This window comes from Phymastichus coffea, unplaced genomic scaffold (assembly GCF_024137745.1).
Source record: "Phymastichus coffea isolate CEN01 unplaced genomic scaffold, Cenicafe_Pcof_1.1 PCOF00008, whole genome shotgun sequence".
In the NCBI taxonomy this organism is placed as follows: Eukaryota; Metazoa; Arthropoda; class Insecta; order Hymenoptera; family Eulophidae; genus Phymastichus; species Phymastichus coffea.
In genome coordinates, this window is record NW_026706819.1 from 1,772,463 (window position 1) to 1,793,492 (window position 21,030).

At 39.4% G+C, this 21,030-nt stretch overlaps 1 protein-coding gene across 4 annotated transcripts in view; it reads right to left on the reverse strand.

The window, feature by feature from the left end:
* Positions 1-422: 422 nt before the first annotated feature.
* Positions 423-21,030, reverse strand: part of LOC131669597 (prefoldin subunit 2) — a 136,566-nt gene continuing 115,958 nt past the window's right edge. For all 4 annotated transcript variants that reach the window (XM_058944599.1, XM_058944608.1, XM_058944616.1 and 1 more), the window contains one exon: positions 423-615. In XM_058944599.1, coding sequence (XP_058800582.1) covers positions 454-615 — 162 coding nt within the window. In that variant the 3' untranslated portion in view covers positions 423-453. The remainder of the gene's footprint in view (positions 616-21,030) is intronic.

Here is a 21,030-nt window from a genome sequence, read left to right on the forward strand (position 1 = left end):
CTTGAGAATGATTTTCAAGGTTATTTGAAGGTCAACTTTGTTGTTCTAAATAGAAACCCCTATTTTTTATCCCGGATTCGGAAAGGGCGGGAAATTTTACGTTCAAATCATGTAATAGGTGTGGGGTTCAAATGACCCCCACCCTACCCCCAAAGTCATTTCGAGGTTAAACTTACTTTTTAAATAGGACCCTTAATTTTTCGTCGCAGGTTTGAATTCTACATGAAATTGTACGTTCAGATGATGGGATATTTATGGGATCTGAAAAACCCCCCACCCCACCCTCAAGGTCATTTCAAGGACAACCTTACTATTTGAATGGGAACCCTCATTTTTCGTCGTAGGTTTGAATTCATGACTTTGGTGGCGGTGGGGGGGGGGGTCATTACAATACTATTAAATTCAAATAGAAATTAAATATATAGGTTTCGAATATTTTTATTTTATTCTTATTTATAAAACTACAACAGCATTTCTCTTCGATTCAGTAAAATTTTCTTGTTTTTGTTTATAGTCTTGCATTTTTATACGTATCTTGTATTTTTTTTTGTAATCATTTATTTCTGAACCTTTTTTAGAAAGTTGTTCTTTTAAAGATTTTATAACATTCATGAGCTGAAAAATAAGAAAATAGTTATATTTATAAATATCAGGTGAAAAATCATACATAAATACATGAAATATTTTCTATGCATATAAGTAATTCTCCAGATATTTCAAGACAATAGATATTTTTGATTTTCAGTGTAGTTTGAACATTATGAGTATTAGAGATCATACAATAGCTACCAATAACATGCTTTTGTGACATAAATCTTTACATGTAACTGATAGTACTACCGTGTAGGATATGTCACCCTTTTCAATTAAATGTATTTTTAAACTCCTAAATTTTAACAGGAAATTTTTTATAAAAATTCAGAAGAAAAACATCGTTTATTTTTTTGTTTTCTACTATAATTTTACAAATAATGTAGCGATTCTACCAGTGCCAATACAAAAGTTGTAGATAATTGAGTAATGAACAAAATGAGCTGTCGCGCGACTTTGTAATATTATTACAATCAAAGATAACTCAGAAAAACCATGAAATTTGACACTTAAAAAAAAATTCGTTTCTCTATCAATTGTCATCTTGGTGACCCCAGATTTGAAATGCTAGTTGCTAGGTGTATTTACTAAAGTGCGCGAAAAAATGCTGATTCTGTGCAACAATTAGTTTTCGCGCAATTAGCATTTAAACAAATTAATGCAAAATTTTCCAAGGCGTCCCCAGTCGATACGGATAATTCAATTTTATATTCAAAATCGGTATCGAAAGATAGACATTTTTCGATTCAAAATATATATTCTGATTTTGAGAAAAAAAAATAAGAAATGGACCAGAAATAACGCGGAAGCCCAACGTTTTCGGCTGAACGGACCGATATAGTCGAGTGGTAGGGAGAGCAGCGGCGGAGGCGAGCCGCGCATATATAATAATACATGCTGTAACGGGGGAGGTTATCTGAAAAATGGAAAATTTATTTAAGAACAAACTCCCACGATACAGAGCAAACCGTCACTCCGTTTAGCGTAAAATGATAGTACGTGTATTCGCCTTAACGTCAGATGATTTATCCTAGTTGTCTTCTATCAAATGGAGTTGAACTCACCTTAAGTCACGTGTCTTGTGACACTCGATGAGTTTTAAGTGTGAGCGACTTTACTCCTAATCTTCTTAATCCTCTAAAGGTAATCAGATTAAAACCTAAGCCTTTTTCAATTACATAAGCTACTAGAAAAATTAAATGACGAAAACGGCGAATAAATTTAACAGACTTTAATTAATAAAAATCACTACAATCTTTGTAGGGCCGAAAGACTAACGCACGTGAATAGGATGTTACAATTAACTATGTTCGGTGAGAAAGAGAGAGAGAGAGAAGATTCGAATTCTACCGCGAACTAACGCTCGACGCGAATACAAAAATAACGCTAACACGATTTGACAAAATACCGAATGTATTTTGTATCGCATATAATGACGGAAGGTGCACCTACCATGCGGTGCAATTACGGTGATCAGCCGTAATTGTTGATGCAAAGTTATCAACTGCCGCTGCCCCTCGATTAATCAGCTGCGCTGCCTTGTACTGCCTCCAATTAGCTACGATACTTCTTCTGCACTGCTGCTGCTTTTTACCTCGGGAATACCGTTGCATTCACGCACGAAATTGTTCCAGAAAACTATGTATTCGGCGAAAACAAAGTGCGACACAAATCGGCGGTAAATTCGCGTTCACAGCTGAGTTCGCGTAACTGCTCATTCAAAAGATCGTGCGCTCCCTCTCTCTCTTAATTGTTAGAACTAACGCGCGAGAAGCAGAATCGCGAACGGTTCGATTAATTAAATCGACTACCGTTGCAATGCATAGCTTATACTATAGCGTATTCTGGATTACCTACGATTATTTTTTCAACTATTTGAACAATTTTACTAATTTCTTTTTTATTTTGCGTATTATAAGAATATGATCATATTGTAAGTTATAATTATGTATTAAAGAAATATTATTCAACGTTCTATAAAACGCATAAATGTACTTGAATTATCTCGAGATTTAGAGCATCCAATAAGCATTCATACTCTATGTCCCTATCTTTCCGTTTGTTTGTCTCTCTGCCCCTGTCTCTCTCTCTCTCTCTCTCTCTCTCTGTGGTACGTACAACACCTCTTTCTTCTGCTCCGTCAATACTCTGCCTTACTCATTTTGTTTTCCTTCTTGGAGTGAAAACTCACTTTGCAGGGTATTCGCCAACTGCGGCTCTCATGCCTGGGCAATAAATTGCAATTTTTATTGCCTTTTTCGAGCCACGGAGGCGATTAAATACCCGGCTACACAACATAACCTACAAACTTAAGCAACAACGCCTTACACACACACGCTTCTGCACACCTACGCTTCTACACACTACGGTTTCATCTGTGCTACTACACACTACGCTCTCATCTGCGTCCACTGCATTAGCTGCATATCGTTGCTGCTGCACTCATTGAACACACTCGACTTTGCTCCAACCTGCCGTAGCTGTTCTCGACTGCATTCTACCTACATGTTGGTGAGAGAGAGAGAAAAAACACAAATCTCGTGCATGCCTATCTGCATCCTTATATGCGTTGCATAAATTTGCATTATTATATTCTCTTGCGTTCCCTTGCGTTATCGTGCATTTCATATAATACGTTCTCATAAGTATTGCTGAGTTTCCATATACTGTGTTTATGTTTACATTTAGCCTGTACGTTTGTATACCTGCTCAGCTGGGAAAAGTTGCTGGCTAGAGTCTGCTTGGCACGCAATCACCCGCGAAATTCGAAAATCGTCAAACTCTCTACGTTCGGACAATCAATTGTTGCCTCTGCCAGCATCTCTCGTTCAAGTAGCTTTCCCCTGTCTGTCTACACCGGCCTGGTTCTATGTCCAGTCAATGCGCTAAATGCCTGTTTTCCCTGCGCCGTATCGACAATACTCTTTTATGCACTGAATGTAACGCGCTCCTTCATATCGACTGTGTATCGCCGTCACTGCGTCCCAGGGGATCTGAACCATTCATCTGCAGGAGTCATCAACATACAAGTAGTAGTGACTCGTCGTTGGCGTCTGTCGTCGAGGCTCTTCCCCAGTCTTCACCAGTAGGTCCACCGGCCACTGGTGCGTCCCTCTTGCCTTATCTCTCCAAGAAGCGGCTCGCCTCGCCCACTCTGTCTAGCTTACACGTACCGAAACTCCATTGCCTGGGTCCTCCATTGTTACGCCGCAATTCTACAACTGTAGACAGATCCTCGCCTGCATCGTTGGAAAATTCCTCTACTGCCTCTCACCAGACTATACAGGTTGAGCCTACATCAGAGCCAATCATGTCTGATAAACCACCTACTTGGTTTGTTGGCTTCCTCGAGGAATTCCAAGACCTCAGAAGCGACATCAACTCTATCAGCTCCACTCTCCAGCATTCCGTCAAACAAAACGAGATCAACAATAAACTTGCTGCACACATTGATACCCCAGAGGTTATGGTTCGCGGGCTCCCCTCGCAGTTTAATGGCTCACTGTATGATGCCGCTCGCTATATATTAAGCGCCCTTGGTTTTGGCCACGGCCATGACATGCCTGCTATCGAGGCCACCCGAGAATGGTATCAGCCAAACCGCTACCAAAATGCTCAACAAAATGTCGACGCCCCCGCAGAGTCCTCTCACCCACGCCCCCCTTTTATCACCTTATCATTCTACCTCTCATCAACCTCCTCTCGCGATCGCGTTATCGCTGCAACAGCTCGTATTCGTGAGCTCACCGCCCTATCCATTTTTGGGTGCGGTGGAAGCACCCCTGTCTACGTGCGCCCAGTCTACCCCAAAGTCATCTACGATATCCTCACAAAAACTAGAGCTGCCTGCACATCTCTTGGCTATCTCCGTCCTGTAGTCCGCAATCTGCGTATCTTCGTGCGACCGACATTTAATTCTGAGCTTTTGCCGATTCTCTGCGAGGAGGATTTACACCTTCTCCCCCCCAATCAAAATCAAAACCGCTCAGCAAACCTCTCACTCAATGCTATTACCCCTACTCGTGGCTCTCGACCATTCATTCCACGAAAGTCCCAGCGACTGCAGCAACCACAAAGTAATCAGCATCAATACCCGCATCAGTTACCTTCGCTACTACAATACCAACAAGCGCAACAACCACCACAGCAACAGCAGCAGCAACCACCTCAACGGCAGTAACAACAGGAACCTCTGCATGGTCAGCAACTACAGCATCCGCCACCCCAATTGTCTCAACAGTTTCATCAACAACCCCCGTCCCTGCAGCAACAATACCACCAGCCCCATACGCTCCATGCCCAACCCCAGCATCAGCCACTCCAACAGCCCCAGCTACCGCACCTGCAAGCCACGCACCAACAAAAATGCATGCAGAAAAACCATGGCCGGAAAACGGCGCAAAACTCTGGTCCGCATCTGCTCCCCGTTCTGCCTGTTCATCCCTCATCCGCTGTTACAGCATCCTCCAATTCTCACACTGGCCAACCCCCACTTCTAAATCATCCGAGCATCAGTCCCGATGCTGCCCCACGAATGTCTTCACTGGCAATGGATACGGTGGAGCCTTCACTCTCAAGTGGGACGAACTACCGTCAACTTTCCCACATTGCAGAAGATGCATCCCTTCCAACTGAATGCACTATGGGAAATCCACCTACCATTGATTGACCCTCAGGATCAATACAGCCCCCAATTGTTGCCCCCCCTCCCATTTTCTGTGTAGCACACACAAATGTGAATCGCCTGAACCACGGCGGCCATTTCGCCCTTCTTGAGGACAGAGTATCCCACTCACACTATGACGCTGTTGCCATCACAGAAACGTTCCTAAAGGATACTGTGGCTGACTCTCACCTCTCTCTCTCTGGATTCAACCTATTTCGACATGATCGCTCAGCCATGGAAGGTGGTGGTGTTGCTCTCTACATTCGTGACAACTTCTCCGTTCGCATAATTGCCAAATCGCATCCTGATGACTACAATGCGTCGGAATTTTTGGTGGTGGAATTACGAGAACAACATGCAAAACTTCTACTTGCTGTAGTCTATCGTCGCCCGTCTGCGTTGGCTCCACTGAATTTTTTCCAAACTATTGTCCCTCTTCTCCCAAATTATCATGACGTGATAATTTGTGGGGATTTCAACTGCAATCTCTTATCGCACACACTACACTACGTCAACGTGCTCCGAGAACAAATTGAGTGCTACGCCTTAAAAGTCGTCTCCATGCTGCCTACTTGTCATCGATTCCAGGATGGTCATGCTTCTCACACTCTTCTGGACCTCTTCTTAATTAAAAATGACACAGATATCCGCTCCTTTTCAAAAACGCCGGCCCCATTTATTGACTGTCACGACCTTATCGAGCTTTCTATCTACGCCACGGTTCCCCCCTCAGCCACGAAAACCATCCTCATTCGCAAACTGAAAAGTGTTGACACAGTGCAGCTAAATTTACTGGTTGCCGAGGGCGTTGCCGTACAGTATCCATCACCGCAGACTATTCTTACTGATCCAACTCAAATGTCCCTGGATTCACTCGAACGCTTCCTCTCAAACGCCGTGCTGAAAGCCTTTGACACCCTTGCCCCGGTTCGCCAGACAAAACTGTCTGCCAAGGCTAAGCCGTGGGTTTCAGCCGACATTCGCATCCTCATGCGTGCTCGCACGGCGGCTTACAAGCGAGCAAAAATAACTGCGCTTCCAGGTGACATTCGGAGGTACAAAGACCTTCGAAACCGTGTTTCAAATCAGCTTGACACTGCAAAAAATAACCACATCTCGGCCAAACTTGCATCTGCCACAGATCCCAAGACCAAATGGAGAGAGCTTCGCTGTCTCGACATTGCACAAAAATCCATGCCGTCTCCACTATCATTTTTCTCACCCACAGCGTTAAACTTTCACTTCGCCAAAATCGTTAACCAGCTTCCGCCTATTACTCTTTCCTGCTTCGACAATCTCACATCGATACCACTCTCTCGCTCATTCTCATTTCCCCAATTCAATCTAAACCAGGTGTCAGTCAAGGACGTGGAGGATGTTCTCGCGGATGCCCACTCAAAGTCAAAAGGAGAGGACGGGATCTCGCTGAGAATGCTCTCGATGGTTTCGCAAACTGTCCTTCCGTACTACACCATGCTTTTTAATCACTCAATTACAAACTCACTTTTCCCCACGCTCTGGAAGCGCACGCAAATTGTCCCGCTCTCCAAAGTGAAGTCTCCTACCTCCCTTTCGGACACACGACCTATTGCTAAGCTATGTGAGCCCTCGAAGCTCTTCGAGCGCCTCGTCCATCGTCAATTGTCAGCCTACCTTCAGCAGCATCACCTGCTCGACTCCCGCCAAGCCGGATTTAGAAGAGGACATTCTACCGAGACCGCGCTCCTTGGTCTTCTCGACGATGTTCGGTTTGCTACCGAAAACAGGCTTCTCACCATCCTCGTCCTTTTTGACTTCTCAAAAGCCTTTGACCGCATCTGCCACTTGCGACTGATCACCAAACTGCGCAATATAAACCTCTCCGACAAAGCACTCAAATGGTTTTTCAACTATTTGGCGGATCGCCTTCAGGCGGTAGTAGATGAGGGAGGCGTTGTCTCTGAGTGGCTCCGCGCTTCCACCGGTGTCCCGCAGGGGAGTGTCCTTGGCCCTCTACTCTTTGCAATCTACATCAACGACCTTCCGTTGGTCTTGTTATCTGCCAAGTATATCATCTATGCGGATGACACGCAAATATATGTGCATTGTTCCCCGCGGGACATTGAGCGTGGCATCGTGGAGGCCCAGCGAGATGCACAAGCGGTGGCTGATGGGGCCTTGAGCAATGGCCTTGATCTCAACCTTGCCAAAATGAAGGCTATGATCTTGGGCAGCGAATTGTATGTGACTGCCCTTGACCTCACCAATTTGCCTTGCATCACTGTCAACGGACATAAGATCCCCTTCGTGATGGCGGCAAGGAGCCTTGGGGTCACCCTCTCTCCCACGCTCCAATGGAAGTCACACACTTCAGACGTAGTGAGGAAAGTTTACGGCTCTCTCAGCTCTCTTAAATTCTATCGCCGTTCTTTGTCGCTTGCTCTCCGCAAGACTTTGGTTGAGTCACTGGTACTCCCTCTGCTAAACTTCTCGTCCACCGTCTTCATGGATCTTGACAAGACACGTACTCGTGACCTCCAGGTGGCGCAAAATGCCTGTGTCCGATTCGTCTCTGGTAACATCCCATTCCTACCAAATAATAACCTCACCTCTCATGTTACGTTCCACCGTCTGAAACTACGTTGGCTCACACTCTCATCGACACGTCAACTAGCCCTCGCAAAACTATTTTATAAGGTCGTTTGTAACAATGGTCCGTCGTATCTGACTGGCCACATATCACTACTGAACCAACTTACTATCGCCCGCCGCTCTATTCGCAATATACCCGCGGCCTTCCACTTTCGTGCTCCACGCACTGAGTCCTGGAAGAGATCATTCGCAATTAGAGGTATGGATCTCCTAAACCAACTTGCAGTGACCACTTTTTCCTTGGAACGACTCACTGAATTCAAATACTGGTTATTTGATCTTCTTTTCCTCCTTGAAATTGACAGATTTGCTATCCGGGTTGCACAGGAGCAAATGACAGGTACTGCTTCCCTCGCTTACCTACCCCATATCTCACGCCCGTACAACGTCTCTGCGTTCGCTCCTAACCCTTCATATCTACTGGTGGGCGGCAGATATTTGCGTTATCGATTCCTGAATGATGAACCAAATCTCTCCCTCCAATCTAAACTGTAATATGCCCCCCTCCCACTGCGTTAAATTAAGTTTATATATTAAGCTCGTGCGCACCTCTCTGAGGTTCTCTTATTTGTATTCTTAGATTATATAATTAGCTTTAGTCTCTACATGTACATTTGCGCTGCCTTGCACTTCTATGTATCAACTAGATTCGACTGCTGTCTTGCAACAATCCGCTTGCTAAAACATGCCGTTTGTACGCTTACAATACTGCTATTGTCACTTTTACTATTATATATTGTCAACTGTGTATTTCTTCCAACCACACGGGGTCCTACCCCATGGTTTAATAAAGATTAATCAATCAATCAATCAATCTCCTCTCTCTCTCTTTCACTTTCTCTCTGAGCCAGGTCCAGCTGTGTTCCAACATTCGAAAGACAAACTAATGCCAACGGTCATTTTGAACTGCTTAACTGTTTAGTCGTTAGAGAGTTGTTGGAGATGTTACAATCACGCTGAGTGTGCCAAATTTAATTTTCAAACAAACTGTATTCATAAGTATTTTCATCGAAAGTAATTATTAAAATCGTTGAATAAAAAATCTCTTAGTAAAAATATTATTGTAGTAGTAATTACAAATAGTTGTGGATATGGCATGTGACGAAGAAGGATTGGATGAAACCAGTATTGTAGAAAAGTCCTACGACAGATACATAAGGCACAGTATTTTACATGTGTTTTAATTTAAAAATAACCGATACATACTGAATTATAATTTTACTATTAATATTGTTCTTTTACTTAGTTATGACGATGGATCTTTCGGCGAAGGTGATATTAACCGAATACAAGAAGCGTCCACGTCTGAACGAAACGAGACACAAGCGAAACAATTGAATGACAATTATATATTATATTGTGTGACAAGCCAATCACTGGATCTTGCAAAATATATCTTGTCTAAAAACGTGGGATTGAGATTCTAATTCAGGCAAGTAACAAGAGAAATGATCAAAAAGTTCAGCTTTTAAAGGATTTCACGGATATAATTATTCATCAAGTTTCTTGAGTATTGTACGCGATAGAAGCTAATATCAAATTAGCTGTGCAAGCCTCAAAAGAATCGCGGCGATACAATCGAGAAAGCAAAGAAGACGGGCGAAATTTATAATTATTTAACGAGGGAAGGCGGGGAGGTGTTCGTCACCGATTTTCTTCAAACTTTACATACGATTAGAGTATCGAAAAATATTGGACACATATTTTTTTGTAGCGGCCCATACGGTAATTTAGGTGGTAAAAATAGGGTTGCCAATTATAATTATCTACATACGCTTGAAGTGCATAAGTTGGCGAGACGCTAAATTCAAATTATCATATCTCGGTGAAAGAAAGATATCTGAACGATTCAAAATTTATTTTGAAGGGAAAGACTCATACTTTAAGATATATTAATTAGTTTAACCGAAAAAAATTATCTTATAATCTTACATAACCTCAAATATGTATAAAAGTCGTGTTTTTTGCACTTGAAAAGATTTATAGTGTTTCTTTTGTAATGTTTTTCGTGCTTTCAAATGGGAAACTCAGTTTTTTGGTTCCAATTCCAAAAATTGTCCCAAATCTGGCTCAACTTGAATATTTCAAATGGAAACTACTGTTGCTTATGGCAGATTCGAATTATGGGGAAATTACACATTCAAACGTGATCTCAAATTTTACCGAAAAAATTTGTATTTTGAGTCCCAAAGTGGCCATAAAAAAACATTTTATTATATATTTTGTTTGTTATAAATATTATTTATTTATTTTTTTTAATAATTACATTCATATACATATTAACATATATAAAATACAACTTTCTATTGATCCCGTACATATGTTTGATATTTTTGAGAATTATTTTATATAATTATAGTATATAATTCTTACAATAATGATACTCTGTAAAAAAATGATTGAAGCATAACTTTTTTTTACACCAACTATAAATTATAATTACAATATTATCTTCGTAGGTACATACAGGTTCTTCTTTTATGGCAAAGCAAAATTCAACGGGATTATCAAATTTTGGAGGTCTATCAATATAACCACTTTTGAACCATGCATACTTAAAAGTATTATGATACCTCGGAGAAGATAACTACTTATATACGAGGGATTGCATTTTTATGATAAAATTTCTTTCGTGTAAATTGATATTGTATTACATTAAAATAATAAAATCAGATAGCTTTCTTACAAAATTCTTCCAGAATCGAAAATCATAAACACCCAAAGGCTGAATTTTACCTGTAGTGCCAGACGGTATTGTCATTACCACTAAACTTACTTGTTCCGGTACAACTTCTTGTACGGTATTATTACATTGCCCACTTCAAGTGTCTAAAAGTAAGACCGATGAATTCCCAGTATTTTTTAAAAATACTTCTTGCATCCACGTCTGAAGCAGTTGCTTAGAAAGCTTTCCAGATGTAGAAGCTCGTATTAATACATTTTCTGGTGTAAATAATGTCTGTCTAACTCTAGGCCCAAAGTTTCCACTTGCTTCTTTCAATACTAAAAATAAAGGTGAAAGCAAATTACCCTCTGCTGATATAATAGGTTGAATAGTGTAGCTGTGTGTTAAGGAAGACAGTGATTGTGGTATACTTTGAATTTCTTTCAGTCCTCTATAATTTAATGTTCTACCACTGTGAATCTCCAAATTAAATCCGCTCTGATCAGAATTATATACATTGCTTGCACCGTATCTTGTAAGCAATTGTTTAATTTCAACTCTAAAAGTTTCACATTGATTTTCAATTTCATCAATATTTTTCAATGAATCTGTTGTAACAAATTTAGTGATTTTTCGAGATACTATATTATGTTTTTTTTTAAATTACCAGATCCACCAATTCGATGCTTTGAACAAAGGCATAGCTATTTCAGCTTTTTTTTGTAAAGCCCATTTTTTCAAATCAATATCATGTACAGTCATCTTCGATATCATAGCTTCATTAAAATTATTAAAAACATATTCTGATATCTTGAATAATTTATCATATCTACTGCCTCCTGATCAACTTGTTATTTCCATCGTCGTAATTGTCGCTCGCTAGTTACTTGTTTGTATTTGTGCTTTACAGTATTAAATGAATAAGGCTTACCTTTTCCACTCAACCAAAACTTTACTGCTTCTTCTTTATATTTAAAGTCAATTTTGTCTTACTCACATGGATTATTTAATTCTGCTAGAAAATCTTCAGATTATTCGTTTTCCATGTACTCAATAGCTTCTGGATAAATTTCATTTTCATCGCAAAAATACAATGTCGTTTCTTCTTGAACATCAACATCAGAATTTTCTGCATGCTGTCTTATTATTTTCTCCAGTATGTTGTGCAATTGCATTTCTTTGTCACTGATTAAAAACTTTGGTTCGCCATTATTGCTCCGATCAAATGTCATTGAAAGTAAGGTTGTTACAACTTTTGCATCAACAGGCATTTTTTAAATATATATATAGTATCCAATATGTACGAATAGTGAAAAGTCTGATTTGATAAGTCACGCAATCAAATCCTGAGCACAGAATTTTCGATGATATAAAACTAATTATTTTCAAGTAGTCTTAACAATTTTATGAACAATCTTTTATATGAATTGTATATCTAAATGCATTGGCACTTACTGAATATATACAGGTGTTATGTGATACAAGTACAATTTTAAACTAAACTCGACCTTTCATAAAACGTGTTTTTATATTTTTCCTTATGAGCAAAATAAAATAATATTATAAAGTTAACAAAAACCGAACAACATTGTCAAAAATATCCAGTGGTTAACCCTTGGCCGACACACTGGGGTCGTTCGCGACCGGGCCTTATGCTTTTCAAATTTCCCCCCATTTAATGTTCGAATCCTGGTCCATAGTGCCATCTAGTTATAGTTGGAGAGTAGCTCTTTCACTTAGTATAGTTTCCAGTCAAGTGCGTTAGTCTGTCTGTGACACCTGAGTAATTTGGAGCGGGGTCATCAACGACCCCAGAGTGTTGGCTACGGCTGAAATTGATTTTTTCTTTTAATTTTTGTTTCGCGTTGTTTTGTGCTGCAAATTGTCAAACAAGGTGAGTAAACTATGTTTTGAAAGTGTGATTTTTTTTTCTTCATAAACTAATAGTATTTTGAATATTTTAAGATGGCCTATAATCTTCGACGTCGCACGATTCGACAAGAGCTGCTCGATGAGACGCAAGAAGTTCCTTCCGAGAACGAAGAGGCTCAAGGGGACGAAGGGAGTGAAAGTGAAGTTTCTGAGCATGCATCGGAATATTCCAACGCTACGGATGCGTCCTCGGAATTGGATGTGGACATGGAAAACGCCACTTTGGACAAGCGTCTTTTGGAGTCAAGGGCTCGAGGACGGCCGAGCTCCACTTTAAAAGGCAAAGATGGCTTCAAATGGAAGACAAGAGCTCTTGAGCGTCGTTCTGGTTAGTACTATAGATATATAATACGCATAGTAGGGAAGATTAGAAAGAAGGGCGGTGCAGGTAGCGGGGGTATACAAGCGCCTGAAACGAAGAGCGAGCGAGCGGCAGGTAATAAAAGAGAAAGCGACATTGTGAGAGTAGAGGGGGAAGGGGAACACTAAAGGGACATAAGTAAAAAGAAAAAGAAACGGAATATAAGTGGGATGAGAGAAAGCCAGAGTGAGAGAAAGCCAGAGTGAGAGAGAGGGAAAATGGGGCGCAGTTTGAAAATTTAATTTGTTTTTGCAGATCGAGTAAGCGATGTTTTACCTGATCATGTACCTGGACCTAATGGTGAAGCAAAAAATCTTGATTCTATTGAAAAGTTTTGGGATATTCTTTTCAACAATGAAATGATTGATATCATTGTGGAGCACACGAATAAAAAGATCGAAGAAATCTGTTTGGAGTTGGTTGTCGCAGACAAAGCAGAAAGCTATCATCACTTGACTGATCGTGATGAGATTCGAGCATACATTGGCGTCTTGTACTATCAAGGGCTTTGAAAATCTGCCGATGTAGATAATGACAGACTTTGGGATAAAAAAAACGGCATAACGCTCTACAGATGCGTTTTTCCAAGGCTGAGATTTATATTTCTGGGATCTTGTTTGCGGTTTGACGACAAGAAATTGCGAGATGCGAATGATAGATTTTCTGCAGTTCGTAAAATATGGAATATATTCATGACCAATTGTCAACAGTATTATACGCCGAGCAATAAATGCACTGTTGACGAGCAGTTGTTGAGTTTTCGAGGCAGATGTGTGTTTCGTATGTACATGAAGGATAAGCCAGATAAATATGGATTGAAAATAGTTACGCTAAACGATGCAGAGACCTCATATTTGGTAAATATACTTTTATACAACATATTTCGCCGTCGTTTTGAGAAAGCAATAAAGCAATTTTTTAGAATCAATATAATTTATTTCAGATTTACGGAGTACCCTATTTAGGCAAGGGATCTGCTGTCGTGCGAGAAGAAAAGATCCACGAGTACTTTTTCCGTGTCGTTACTACTCCTATTCATGGCTCCCATCGAACAGTGACTTGTGACAATTGGTTCATGTCGGTACCTTTAGTTCAGCGTATACTGCCTGCACCATACCACATGACGATTACTGGAACGATGAGAAAGAATAAGAGAGAGATTCCAGCTGAAATGAGAGTTGCTTCCAAGTCACCGCCAGAGTCTAAGTTCTGCTACACAGATAATCTTACCCTGGTCAGCTTTACGCCAAAGAAAAATGAAATCGTATTGCTACTTTCTTCATATTTGCACACAACAGAAGTTATAGATAGTAAGCCTAAAATTATTCATCACTATAACAAAACAAAAGGAGGAACAGACACTTTTGACCAGCTTTGTCATTCATATACGGTGTCGAGAAGAACGAACCGCTGGCCAATGAGAATTTTTTTCGGCATGCTTGACCAGGCTGCGGTGAATTCGCGTATTCTATTGAAGTGCAAACTCAAAGCTGATAATTCCAATGACAAGTGTACTGCTATAAGTTGCCTTGAGAAACTTTCATCATACCTGATCAAACCGTATTTGATGAAAAAGTACAACGACACGGTTACTTTACGCCGTGATTTGAAAGTCGGTATTGCCGGGATTCTGGGCTTAGACGTTCACAAAGAAGGAGAATATGAACGAGTCAAATTCCCGAAGAGACTGAGATGTGCAGACTGCTCGCGAAAAATCGACAGAAAAACGAATGAGGGTTGCGTAAGTTGTCAGCGCCCCATTTGCGAAGTTCACCGTTTGATGTTTTGCAAAACGTGTTCGGGCATGTAATTAATAATATTTTCATCGCCTGAGTTCTAATAAAGTATTTTTTTCAATTACCTTAACTATTTTTCTTTATCCCTCGATTTATTTTTGTGAATTTTCAGTATGAAATGAGGTTTGTAATGAAAAAATGTACTTTTGAAAAATGACTGAAATTCTGATATTCATTCTTGAAAATAAATACCTTTTTTTCAGCGGGCAATATCACAATATTTTTATATATGAAGCAACATGTTTCGAGAGAATCTTGCTGAAATTTGAGCGTCCAATTCGCAAAATTGAATAAGTTATGAATTTTTAAGTAAAAATGGTCATTTTTCTGAGTTTTTTGTAATCTATATTTTTTTTAACAAATTAAATTGGAAATTTTTTGTATCGCACTTATATAGTCTTGTAAAGGGGTAGTTAATGTACAACTGTGAATTTTTTTACGGTGAAAAATATCTTAGTTCACTTATAATAGACGATTATGTGGCTGGGGTCAAAAACGCCCTAGTGTGTCGGCTATGATTGACGCCAGAAGTGTGTCGGCTAAGGATTAACTATTGCGGCACTGCTTCCGCATATTAGTATCAATATGATTAATCAATCGCGGTTTCCGCATTTGCAGTGGTCAATAAAAGAATAACAACAAAGTGTCTGCATATTTTTATTACTATTATTGTTATATATATAAGTAATGCTGTCAAAATACAAAATTATTTATTTGGTGATAAGATTTTATATTCATATGCACATCAACGTAATATATGGATTATAGGTATTGTGACGGTAAACGTCAAATTAGCGCTGATAACCTAACTTAATTGCTGCCTGGGAGGGCAGCACCTGCCGGGGGGACGAAATTCGTAACGAAGGAATTCGGCACGCGAGCAAACGGAACGCGCGCGATTGAAACCGAACTAGTGAAGCTTAGACCATCATTGTGTTCGCCCGCTTTTCTTTTCGCTACCGACAATTTACGTGCCGTTATCGCCCACTCATTAAAAAGAAGGACGCACAGGAGTATCAGTTAGCTGTGACTGCCGTCGTCGAGGTGCCATTCAGCAGCCTAAGGGAGAGACCCGAGCCAGCCAGGAAGCACCGGCCCCCAGGAGATCGGCAGAGTGTGTGTGGTTTCGCCATCGAGGGCGAAACCGTGTGTGCGCGCATTCGCGACCGGCGACAAAGACGAACAAAAACAATTCCGTGCAGTGTGTGACTGTCGTTTTTTCCGTACGCCTGCAATAATAAGGTAAGCTGGCCAGCTTAATCCCGCGATCGCGGTTGCATGGTTAACGAATAAATTGTCGTTCCCGAAGCGTGCATGTAATAGCGTTATTAACAAAGCACAGCGAGCGTCCCGACACTGTACGTTGTCGATGAGCGAGTGTCGATGTAAACAAACGCGCGGGCCGAACTTATGTAGTATTTGAGGAATAATAAAAGGTTTAGCTCTTGTTACTAACAAGTGTTTTTCGACTCGCTCATACCTCATAGCTTCCACTCAATTTATTATAGGTTAATAAGAATTACTGGTTGACTGACACCTGTCTTCACATGCTCTCCGGACTGCATTCTGAGCATAGATAATTACTTTCGCCCCTTTGATTTAATTGCGCGAATAAAATATAATTAAACGGTTTTACCCCGTTACAGTATACAATACGATAAGGAACATAAGAAAATCAATAACAATTCATAATAATACATCTCCTAATAATAGCAATATAATAATAATAATAATAACAGAAATCATAATAAACTGTCAACTGGTTGATAATAGTTTTTTCAGAAAAATTTTTAACTAAAATAAAATTATTTTTTGAGACAGAAAAACTGCGTAAAAATCATTTTTCAAAAAAATTTGCATAATATTTATAATAAACAATAGAAAAAAATTAAGAAACAAAAACAAGCGAAGTTTGTGAAATTCAAAAAGTCCCAAAAACCACAGGTTTTTATTTTTGGTGCCACTTTGGGACTCAAAATACAAATTTTTTCGGTAAAATTTGATATCACGTTTGAACGTGTAATTTCCCCCATAATTTGAATCTGCCATAAGCAACAGTAGTTTCCATTTGAAATATTCAAGTTGAGCCAGATTTGGGCCAGTTTTTGGAATTGGACCCAAAAAACTGAGTTTCCCATTTGAAAGAACGAAAAACATTACAAAAGAAACGCTATAAATCTTTTCAAGTTCAAAAAACACGACTTTTATACATATTTGAGGTTATGTAAGATCATAAGATAATAAGAGTCTTTCCCTTCAAAATGAATTTTGAATCGTTCAGGTATCTTTTTCTTTCACCGAGATATGATAATTTGAATTCAGCGTCTCGCCAACTTATGCACTTCAAGCGTATGTAGATAATTATAATTGGCAACCCTGTTTTTACCACCTAAATTACCGTATGGGCCGCTAAAAAAAAATACGTGTCTAATATTTTTTGATACTCTAATCGTATGCAAAGTTTAAAGAAAATCGGTGACGGGCACCTCCCTGCCTTCCCTTGTAAGAAGTGCTTTTTCTGTTCTAATAGTATTCAAAATAAAATTGAGGTTAGTCGCTTGTTGAAACAATCGACAGTTAATAATATTTTAGATCAACTGAAAGTTTATCCGGAAACTACAACAAACAAAATAATTCTCGCTAGGGTAAGTTAATTGAAAGGTCTTGAAGATAAGTATTATTTAAATAACGACGTATTTTACAATGCTAGCTGTCAGGCTACATTTTATGCATATAGCGCAAACGATGTCAGAGGTGCATGAATTAGCGAGGATATGTCTAGTCTAATTTCACTTGTTATTGATATTATTATTGAAAATAGTGTTAATTTATTTTGAAATATATATTGAATAATTACACAGAATTCCATGAAAAAACTAATTTTCCTCGACTACACTTAATAGAACATCAGCTATTTGAGTACTTTGGTGATGAAATTGCAATAAAAAAAAACAAATAACGATCGGTTTATTTGTTTCATAAGTATATTACGTCAATGTATCGAAAATCATTGGCATACTAAAAACCAAATAATGAGAAAGACAAAAAGAAAAGAATCGTGGAAATGGCGGCTCACATAATACTTCAAGATATCCGCGTAGTGAAATTTGATTTGACAAAATACAATTCACTGTCTGAATTTCCAAATAACGTATAACAGATTATATATCTGAAACACTCATGCTATTTTTAGATATAGCTATTAAAACGCATAAACGCAAAGTAAAGAATGATTCTGTGATGATAGCCACGGGTCGCGCCGTTGGCTCCGTCAACGTCTCTCCCTTCTCGGTGACAGAGAGAGCGAGAGAGAAAAGAAAGAATATGACTTGGACGCCGGCAGGGTTGGCACGCGTGAGGTGCCGCCAATTGCCCGCTACTCAAGGGTTTTTGGTGGGGGGCGCTCGGTGCCCGGCAGTAGACTGCGACAACGAGTGAGTGCGACACGCTTTGTCCGCGCCGTCTGATTGCTTGGTTTATGGCCTTTGTGAAAGCGTGAGCGAGATTTATTCTGCGACGCGTGTGCAACGTGGTGTAGGTGTTTGCCACGAGACCTGTTTTTTTTAAGAGAGAAGCTTGGAAGATCCTTGAACGAGCTATTAGCATCTGCACAACCAGGGGACATCGAGCAGTTTTCCCTCAAGGTTGGTCAAGTTTTTCTCTCTCTCTTTCGTAAGATCGCGTCGCCGGCAACCCGCGGAGGATAGGGAGGCTCAGCGGTTCTTTCACTTGAGGGCCTGTAGAGGAACGTAGAGAATAGCTCGTAACCGTCGCGCCAGCCGAGTTCCATGCGATTTTCCGCAGGAACTCGCGGCTGCGGTGGTGCGAGAGCGCGATTGTTGTCACGTCGAATTACTGATTAGACTTGTTAGACTGTATAGATAAATATATGTATTAAACGAATTTGTGAGTGATAATTGTGTTGACCATTCCTACCTATTCCTTCCTGCGTGCGTCGAAACGTTGCCTTTCGCGTCCCCCGCGAAGCAGCTTGGCCTTCCGGGCCCTAATTTCTAAAGAATTCGTCGTATTCTCCAGCAACGGGAGAAAACTCATGTCAATTCAATGATAAAATGAGATAATAGAGTTAGTATACCAACGCACATTTTAATGTCGTCTGTTAGACCACGATCTTTTTATTTGCCAATATTGCTGGGTTTAACAAATATGATGCAAGTAAATCGAAATTTCTTAAATAACTTTAAAAGTAATCGACCGTTCAAATTAGATAGTTTGTGATTAGAAGGCTGTAATGTGGTATTATATTTTATTATGTACAAAGTAGCAAAATCAAATTTTTGAGCGCCAGGCATTGAATATCGTTATTTTAGAATTAAATTGTTAGGCAACTATCGCTAAATATTAAGAGAGAAAATTACAAGGAGAAATCAAGGCAAGACAATGTATGAATTATCATTGAGCGTGATAGAAAATACCATTAACAAAATTTATTATAATAATTAAAATTAAACAAAAAGAAAATAATTAGCATAAATGTATTCCGAAACGTAAACACAAAATTCAGACGCTATCGTTGATACGGCAAACTTCGAGAAACTTACACCCGGTAACAAAAACAAAAGAAAATGAAATCGACTCAGAAAATGAAACAAAGTAATTCGCACGGCATATTTTATAATACGTATTGCTCTTTTATTTTAATTTTTTAATTTAATTAATAAATGGACAAAGCTTCGGATATGCATCCAGGAGCAAAGCAAAAAATATGACGAACGGAGTGGGAACCTTCCTGATTTCCCACGATGAAGACGCATTCGAAATAAAGTGTTTATATAAACATTGATAGTGGCCCAAGCCTGCGTACTCGGCCTTACAATCGACGCTCTATCCTGCTTTGTCCCACGCGCATGTATTGACAGGAGCCTACGATCATGGTGTATACACCGTGAAGCGTTATCATGCCGATGAGAGAAGAGGGCCATGGGATGGCGTCTGCATCCTATTCACATCATAACTAATCTCTTTCCCTTAAAACTTAATTCTCTTTCCAATTAAATTAGGCATTAGAAATTATGAAATAATATTTTTGAACTTGAATATTTTGATTTCAACAATAAATCAAAACTAATTTTGGCCTCTCAAAACCTCTTATCGAGTTTTCGCTCCGGAGCTTAGTTTAAGCAGAAAATAGAAAAAAAATAAAAAAATATGTTAATTTTAATGAATTCACTGTTATTTAGCGAACTTTTATTATAAGAAATTAATCTACGAATTTCTACAACATGGCGTGCGAGATAACAAGTATCGCACTATTTTTATTATATTTTATTATTAGATAATTATTGATAACTGTATTTATCGGCGAATTTAATTATAATATTGATTGTTAATATAAGTAGTGTATAAGTTATGTATTGGTCGATTATGGTTGTTCCAACTTCAATTAATTAATAATTACGAAATTTTTAATTAATCTTGGCTCCGAATGATACTTGAAGAGCCATCTTACGAGCTAAGGCCTGTAAATCTTGCGTCCGCGCTCTAGATTTTGTCCACGCCCCCGCTCCAATCAGGGCCCGAAAATCCAACTAGGAAAATCAGAAGAAACGAACGGACCAATTAACACATCATTGCCTGTTCCACTCCTCCCAAAACTGAGAGGCTGAGAGAGGGACTCATCACCCAAACACCCACCTAATATAAAAAGGGCTGCACAAGACCCAGAGAGGTAGTTCAAGTCCTAAAGGTTATTAGAGCAAGTTCAAGTTCAAGTTATTAGAGAAGTTTAGTGAAAATTAATAAACTCAGATTCAAGTTCAAGGAGCCAAAACTATTTTAAGAAATATCGTCAGTCCGAAGGAAACTAGCCGGATTTAGAGAGAGCGCAGTCTTAATAATAAATAATTAAATAAAATAAAAGTAAGTAAAACCTTATATCTGGCTATCCTTTTCTTTCTTTAACCTTTTAAGGACGGGACTGGTTGATATATCGGCCACCAATTTTGTCAGGCACTCCACGTGACATATTCTTTCATTTTATGCACAAATATTGTGCAAAAAAAAGTCAAATTTTAACGTAAAAATCCCCGTCCTCAAAAGGTTAAGCAATCCGTTTTTTGGAAATTCATTAAGCGTGAGTCTGGCGTGTTCGTAATAACATTTGGTTATTACATACCGCGCTAGCATATAGTTTTCTCCACGCAACAATATTGCTCGTCCCGGCTTATGTGTTACACGATAGCCAAATAAGAGCAACCCTGAGTTTACGCTTACTACAAGCGTACCTGAGAGTGACCCCGACATCACACTCTATTTCCCTTCTTTCCATTATTACAAAATTTATCATCCAAAACGTATTTTGAAAAATAAAAAATCCAAGGAAAATTTCGTTTTATCTATAATCAACCTATGTTATGCAAATCGAACT